Source organism: Benincasa hispida, chromosome 9 (assembly GCF_009727055.1).
Source record: "Benincasa hispida cultivar B227 chromosome 9, ASM972705v1, whole genome shotgun sequence".
Taxonomy (NCBI): Eukaryota; Viridiplantae; Streptophyta; class Magnoliopsida; order Cucurbitales; family Cucurbitaceae; genus Benincasa; species Benincasa hispida.
The window spans coordinates 86,333,815-86,342,507 of record NC_052357.1 but is presented as its reverse complement, the minus strand read 5'-3'; the positions used below and the strand labels follow the sequence as shown (position 1 = coordinate 86,342,507).

The window sequence follows — 8,693 nt, the reverse complement described above, 5'->3', positions numbered from 1 at the left end:
CCTAAATGGTCTGTATTATATGGATAAAGGAGGGATACCTTATCCTGTGACACTATGAGTGTGGCTCACTTTATAGGTGTTACAAATGTTGTAAAGTACTACAAATGGTCTGATCCTGATCATTCGTGTATTAGACATGCAAGCAGAGATGCTCTATACAAAGGAGTCTGTATAAGATCGGATCATGAAATGTTAAGTCTCATTATATAACACCATTCATAATTGAGAATTTCATTTCACTATGATGACTATAGGTAACATGACCTTAATCTTGAGTGAGTTGTGAACTTCTGCCTACCTTTGATTTGCATGGGTGCGAGTGGCCAGATTGCCGACTCAAACCTACCACTTTGAGGATTCGTTTGATTGGGGAGTTAGGAACTCAGCTACACAAGATGGAATTCACTCCTTCTGCGAAGCATGGATAAGTAGATAAATTACTCCCTTAAGGGCTGATTCCGGGACTTGAACAATGTGGTGCCACACTTTCTTTTGGCCTAAGAAGGGTTTAGTCATAGTGGGACTATGATTTATTGTTCCTTAGAGGAATCAATGGTACTTAAGGAGTTAAATGTAACTACATGGGCAAAACGGTAAATTGGCCTAGTTGTACCTACAAGTGATTCATGAAGAGTCGTCGTATTATTGATTGATTATATCCAATGAACATAGGTATATATGTAGTGTAAAGAGTGCAGTTGTCGATCTTTAGTGAAGTGTCCGACAGTTAACAAATGGTGGATATCGTGATTAAAGAGTTTAGTCAGTTACTCACGTACCATTAGAGCTTCAAGCTATAGGTCCATAAGGTCCCCTTGGTAGCTCAATAGATTCAAGTTGAGAATCAGTTTTTGGATTAATTTGAAATGTTCAAATTAACAAGAGGAAATTTAATTATATATGATATAATTAGATTAATTCAATTATATGTGATATGCTTGATTTAATGTATTTGATACATTATTTAATTGGAGGAATTAATATAAATGTGATTTATATTAAATGCCATAATAAAAAAGAGAGAGAAAAACTATGGTTTATACGTTGCATATGATGCAATATTAAAACTAAAGGTTATAAATATAATATGATAAGTTAATTATTATATTTTTTTATAATTATTAATTATGAGCTAATTAGTTTTCTTTTTCTCCAATAACCAACTTAATGGGTGGTTATACACGGTTTATGGCCAACTGATGAATAAAGATGAAATAGTTTTCATTATTCATACCACATGACACACGCATCAAGTGATCGTTTTCATATTCAAGAGAGTAAACGATAATTATCGAGTTTTCTATACAATAGAACTCGCTTTCTACACGATCGAGTAGCAAGTCTATACGATAGACTTCTTCTTCTAAACGATTGGTTATTGCATACTCGATCATCTAGTTCCTCCATCCCTCTATCCAAATTCATAAAGAGCCCACACCTCCTAGATTCTCACAACGAGAATACCTCCTGGATTCTCACACCGAGAATACCAAGGTAATCGAGTGGTAGTGTGCAGTTCCTATTCAAGGGTTGAGGATCGAGTTGTACTCGCTGGTGATCGTGAATTTTCCATAGGCTTGTTGCATTCATGTTGTTGGACGCATTGGTGATAGCTCGAGGGAATACTAGAAGAAATGGTTCTTCAAAGGTATTATACTTGATCCTTTGTATTTAGATTAAGAAGTATGTTGTAATTTACCTTTGATACATAACTTTTTTTCGTTTGATTGTAAATGTTTATGTTCTTTCACATTGGAGTTTGGAATGATCCGCTTCTGCTTACTAATTCTCTAGATTTAGAGTTCCTTCACATATACATGGTTAGTATCGAACTGCGAAGAGCATCTAGATTGGATGTTGTGACTAATCCAATATTCATTTCTGTCATCCCCTAGGTTGCATGGCTCAATATTCTCATCTAGTGAAGATATAGTAGGAATATTATGTGTTGGAACAGTTGCTAACCCAAAGTTTTGTCTAGTTTTAATGGTTCGAATTCTTAGATTGCAATGCTAGTACATATTATCTGTGTCTACTCTAAGAATATTGCGAGGTGTAACTGATACAAACCAAGGAATCCGGGATGCATCACTACCTTCTAAAGAAAAGTTAAGGTCTTTATTTTCGACTATGTCAATTGGGGGAGTTGGGACTAATAAGTTGTAACAAAATTTAATGTGTATATCAAACGTATCTGGATATATATTTAGTCATTGGTGCTGAATACTCACTAGTTCACTATAAGTTATATCATTTCTGACGTTCAGACCTTTCATATGACCTCTAACATAATTGGTTTTGAACGAATCTCATTCCCCATCAAATCAAACAAAGATACGAATCAGTGTCTTTGATATGTAATCAGAAAATTGACAATTAGATTCAATTTGTTATTAAAATAAGCGATCATCCAATAAGTAATAAGTGATCACTCAGTAAGTTATAATATATTGCCCAATAAGTAATAAGTGATCGCCCAGTAAGTCATATACGATCGCCCATTAAATTATAATAGACCGCCCAGTAACTAATAAGTGATCGACCAACAAATTATAAGAGATCACCCATAGTTATGTAAATGATCATTTAGTTAAGTGATCAAGAATATAATATTAAATGATCACTTACATTATGTCGAGCGATCTCATATTTTTAAGAAAGCAATATTGGAAGAAAAATACTCCGTAAGCACTTACATTCTCTCTATTTCTGATTCTGAGGAACAAACTTGCTCTAAACGAAGATGAAAGTGATCAACAATGAGAATGTTGGACTAAAACTCTGAGAGAATAATGGGAGAAGAAGTTGGAAAGTTCAATTGAAAGTGAATAATTGAGAGTGACCTTCAATTCATGATATCACTAGCATTCAATGTTGGTAGAATATTAGTTGAAAATAAATGCTTTGCATTGAATAAATTTGTTAGATCGCGGAAGAAATCGTCGAAGGAGGAAGAAGGTTGGCAGGTTGAGAAGAGGTTTTAATTTTGGAGGTAAATCTGACATTTCACATGGCAAAATGGTCATTGACAAACAAACTTTTAGAATGATGTTAGTCATAGAATTTTTTTTAGATGATTTTGTAAAATTTTCCAAATTCATGCAACCTATAATTTGACACAATTAAACTACAAATACGTGAAAATAAAATTAGGGTATATAATAAAGTCCAATGTTAGAAATATAGTGAGCCTAAAAAAAGGTTAGAAAAGAGTGGTAAAAACAAACCATGTCTATATAATATATATATTTTGGAGAGGGTATGGGCTATTTCTGGGTGCTAGGGTTAGCTCTTCTTTTGATAATACACCCACAGATTTGGGAAGGAAAGAATATAGCACTGTCAGCTGATGTGGCAATGAGTTTCTCCACTTTTGGATAACTTCCATACCAAACCACATCCTAATCTGGTCCCACATTTTTTTTTAATTAATAATCTGTAGAAAAAATAACACAATTTTTCTTTTCAAAATTTCTAATACCGGCCAAATATTTCATAATACATTCATTCATTTCTTACTGTGTAAATTACACAAGCTCTACGAAATAAATTAAAAAACAATATATCATTTAATGGCGTATCAAATAATTAAGGAGAGTAATAGATATTACAATAGTATTAAAAAAAAATTCTAAAAAAATTGAGAGAATTATGCACTACACCATCGTTGACCTATTCAGTTGTTCAGTCACAATTTATTTGGTTGTTCAATCATAGTTTATCACGTGATAAGTCTTTCTTTCTTCTTTTTAAAAATATTTTAGATCAAAATATTGTGTTGGTCTCTATAGTTTGAAGTTTGTTTTATTTTAGTTTTTGTATTTTCTATTATTCAATTTTAGTTTTTGTACTTCTAATAAATCTTAAATTTAGTCTCTAAAGTTAACTTATTATTTGGCTTTTTTTTTTTTTTTTTTTGTAAGTGATTATCATTTTACTATAAATTTTGAAAAACAATCTATATACTCTATTCCTTTGCATAAAAATTAATATTGAGGGACTTAATTTAAGATTGATTGAAAGTACGATGACATTGGACAATTGAAAATATTAAAAAGTTCAACTTAAAAATATAAGGATCGAAATGATATTATAATAAATTTTTAAAATTTTTTAAATTATGAAATAATGAATGTACTCAAATATTGTTTTATTACCTCTCTTAAATTTCCCTTTGGTTATTCTTCCATTTAATTTATGGGAGAAGGTAAGAGGATTGAAAGTGTCCATAATTTTGACCTTACTTAAAAGTCCATTATATATAATTTTACTATCATAAAATTATAGACTCTAATTATCATTTTAGTTCAATCTTCACTTTGTTGTATTAAAAAGGATAAAACAAAATAATATTTGCACAAACATATGATTTAAGTTATATTATAATCCAATAAGTTTAAAACGTCTCATCAAATTAAGTGGTAAGCATGTATCTTAGTGTTTAAAATTTATAGTTTAATGTCAATATCAATGCTTTAATCATTGCCCTCACAAGTACTTAATATTTGATTTTCTTTTTCAAATACCACCATCTAACCAAACAAATTTGCACTTCTTACCTCCCATAAAAACAATATGAAGAACACAGAGTATTTTCAAAAATAAAAAAAGTAAAATTTTAATCTCTTAAATCAAAGTTAATAGAAATCTATCTGTGTCTATCAATATTAAAAATTTATAAAAATTTATCTACATAATAAGTTTAAATTTTAAAGTTTCTTGCCTTAATTTTCTATTCCAACTCGATTTTTTCTTTTAAAAAAAATATTTATCTACCTAATATGTTTAAATTTTATTTTTATTTTTATTTTATTATTAAAAAATCAATAATTTTATTTTAAATGAGAATAAATCCCTGAATATTAATCATTAAATAAATATTTTTCAAAAAAATTATTTTACTCGATCATGGTAAAAAAAAACAACAATAATAATAATTCTCCATGAAAATTCCAATCTTTTAGCATAAACAGAGATTCAAAACTTCATTTAACAACTATTTTCCAAAAAAAAAAAATTAAAACAAACAACAAATATACTTATCAAATAAATCTATTTTTGGAAAAAAATATGTATGATTTAAAAATATTGTTCAACATATTATTTTTTTAAAATATATCGTATCACACAAAATTTAAAAAATGAAAAAAAAAAAAAAAAAAAAAAAAAAAAACATATAGAGAGAGGGATAAGGCCACATTGAAAAACGAGAACCTTATCCCTCATCTCATCCCATCCCACAAAAATCCACGCCCACAATAATTACACAACATTTGGTACCATATTTGCCTTTCTTTATTCTTTTAGATACTTGTTTTTGCTCATATATATAAGGCAAACTCTGTATAAGCTTCTCTCCCTCTCTCAAATTTTGATGAGAATCCAGTAAGTTCCATTTATGCAAAATGTTAGCTATTTTCCACAAAACTTTCGCACACCCACCTGAAGAGCTTAACAGCCCTGCCTCTTTCACTGCCTCTAAGCCCCCTAAGCTACCTCAAGAAACACTCAATGACTTTCTTTCTCGTCATCCTAACAACACTTTCTCTGTTAATTTTGGCCAAGCTGCTGTTCTTGCTTATGTTTCTCCTCATCGTTCCTTTTCAATTCACCAAAGGTAATTTAATTTCACGCTTTAACGGATGGATTACTTAATTGGTTTTCTGGGTTTGATTAATTTGGGTGATTTTGCAGGCTGTTCTGTGGGTTTGATGACATATACTGTCTGTTCTTGGGAAGTTTAAACAATTTATGTGCATTGAATAAGCAATACGGTCTATCAAAAGGCTCAAATGAGGCTATGTTTTTGATTGAAGCGTATAGGACTCTTAGAGACAGAGGTCCTTACCCAGCTGATCAGGTCCTTAAGGAGCTTGATGGCAGCTTTGCTTTTGTTGTTTATGATAGCAGGGCCGGTGCTGTTTTTGCTGCCTTGGTATAATTCTCTCTCTCTCTTTTTATCTTATATCATCCTCTTCCAAGTGGCAATTTGACATTGGTAAGTTTTTGGCAAAAAATTAGACGTCTAAAAAGCTGAGGTTTTTGTTAGTGGGTCGAGGGAAATAGATTTCCTTTTGAGTGGGGGGTGGCGTTTTTTCGTTATTTTCTGCTTATTCATGCATTAGGATTGGTTTTTTCTCCCCAAAATTATAAGGTTCACTTAAACAGGGAGCTGATGGGGGAGTGAAGCTGTATTGGGGAATTGCAGCAGATGGGTCAGTGGTGATATCAGACGATGTGGATGTCATCAAAGAAGGCTGTGCTAAATCATATGCCCCTTTTCCAACTGGTAATCCACAATAAACTGGACAAGGAAAATTGCACCATCTGATCTGCAAGTGTTTAAACAATGAATTTGTTGTCTAACTTCGCTTAGACAACAAATTCACCGTTGAGGAACACGTGCAAGTTAGATGAGATTTTCCATTAGTTCACCCCTAATGAGGAACTAGATTTGGAAACATTGTGTAATTGAGAAATGGCTTTGAATGAATGAATGAGCAGGATGCATGTTCCACAGTGAAGGAGGTCTAATGAGTTTTGAGCATCCAATGAACAAGATGAAAGCAATGCCTAGAATTGACAGTGAAGGAGCCATGTGCGGAGCTAATTTCAAGGTTGATGTTTACACAAGGGTCAACAGCATCCCGAGGAGAGGCAGTGAAGCTAACTGGGCTGAATGGGATACAAACTAGACTCATACATTTCTCTCTTCTCTGTGTGTTGTTGCTGCTACCATTTTCACAGTTTAGCTTTTCTAAGTCCTAACATCCCTTTTTCAGTTTCAATGGCTTGTAATTATTTGAAACAATAAAATTTCTCTTTTCTTTCTTACTTCTTCATATATGTAAATAAACAAATAAACTCATTACCTGTTAGAGTTAAAACAATTATATTTCATTGCGAAGAATTATATCAAATACCTTATCGGCACTACAATATTTCTCCGTTTTCTTTCTCTAATTGTATATTTCTTAGTTGAATAGAACTCGAATTTATTCAAAATTTTAAAACACTCAAAAGCTTGAAAAGGATTCAAAATGATATGATGACAGAGATCGGAATGGAGTTTGGAAGTTTCTGACCTTTGAAAATAGGAAGAAAGAGCTTGATTTCATTTTGTTCTTTGACCGTCGCAAAGTGAAAGTTGTGATGATACCCTAATCAAACGGTGATGTCATATCTTATCATTGCCACATTAATCTATAATCACATTATTGAAATTCAATGAAAAGTTTCAAACCATGGATATGAAACTGCTCAATTGGCAGCGGAAAAAAATGCCTAAAATTTTTCTAATGATCAAAACAGAGGTTCAATTTTAAGGTTTGTGTGTGGGGAATTTTATGAGGATGAATGCATTTCATTTCTCATTTTTGCAAAATTTTTCATGGATTTCTCGGGACGGGGATACTTACAGAAATACGTGAGATCAGATTTTAACAAAGAATTTTTACTGTTTATTATTATTTTGTTAAAATATCAATCAACTTAAATCATGAGTTTTTTTTTTAATTAAATAGTTAAAATCCACACTCATATATGACGAAAATTAAATATAATTAAAATAGAGAAATGTAGTCTCGGAAAAAAAAAATTTCTTTGCTCCCTCTCCCATCAACTATTTTATTGGGGATTTTTCACCTCATTTGATGCGAATCTCGTAGAGCTTCAATTTCGCGGATTAAATGGACATCTCTAGTCACAATGCTCTCTACTACCATCGATGAGACATTTCTATAAGTTAGTTTTCATTGTTTTTTTTAGGATGGAACATTAATGCCACTTTAATTAGATCATAGTAAAAAAATTCTCTACTTTCAAAGACTATTTAGGATATGTTTGGGAATGATTTTGAAAGGGTCAAAACCACCAAAATTACTTTTACTTAAAATAATGGTGTTTGGCATGAGCTAAAATTGATTTTAGAAAAATCTAAAATAATTTCAAATTGATTTTGGAGGATTAATTGATAGGTGATTTTTATTAACTGATTGGTCGAGAATCACTCCCAAAATGGTTGTCCAATTTAGTTTTTGTTAAAACATTGTTAGTTAGCTATCCTACACAAATGAAAGAAGCCGATCTTTTATTCTGTTTTAGGATCCCTTGTTTATTCCTCACGGGGACTAGGAGGCTCGCTGTCTCAGGTTTTGTTCGTTAGTGAAAAGCAAGATGAAATAGAAATATTTCTGACCCGAGATCGGCCTCTCTTTTCCCGGTGGTAGGAAAAAATTCCAGCATAGAGTACAATAAGAAGAAAGCTTATTGAGATTCATAAAATCATTTTTCAAAAAGATTTTAAATACGGGAACAAAAGATGTCATTAAATTGTTAATAAAACAAATAATTACATATATATTTAATTCTCTTTCAATATCTATGATAAACTTTCACCTTACTCAAAATATTAAAAGAATTTAACAATAAAATAAATAGATATAGATATTTACCATAATTATTTAGTTAAATAATGGTTCCTTAAATAGAAAATACATATTTGAGTAATTGGATAACACTAAATTCATTTTGGGAAATTTGTATGAATTGAAATTTGACCCACTTTTAAAAAAACACTTGAAAATTTGTTTCCTGATAACGTCAATCGCATGGGAAAGTACCATTTTAACTTCAAAACACAACCAAACGCAAACACAAATTTCTCGCTCTTTCCTTTCGTTCCTTCATCTCGT

The 8,693-nt window shown here is 31.3% G+C and overlaps 1 protein-coding gene across 1 annotated transcript; it reads left to right on the top strand.

Annotated features, from left to right (window-relative positions):
* The first annotated feature begins 5,324 nt into the window (after positions 1–5,324).
* On the top strand, positions 5,325–6,887 carry LOC120086147 (stem-specific protein TSJT1-like). Its single transcript, XM_039042620.1, has 4 exons — positions 5,325–5,617; positions 5,695–5,935; positions 6,169–6,289; positions 6,505–6,887. Exons 1-4 carry the CDS (start codon positions 5,406–5,408, stop codon positions 6,693–6,695), a joined length of 765 nt encoding a protein of 254 aa, XP_038898548.1. The 5' UTR covers positions 5,325–5,405; the 3' UTR covers positions 6,696–6,887.
* The last annotated feature ends 1,806 nt before the right edge of the window (positions 6,888–8,693 follow it).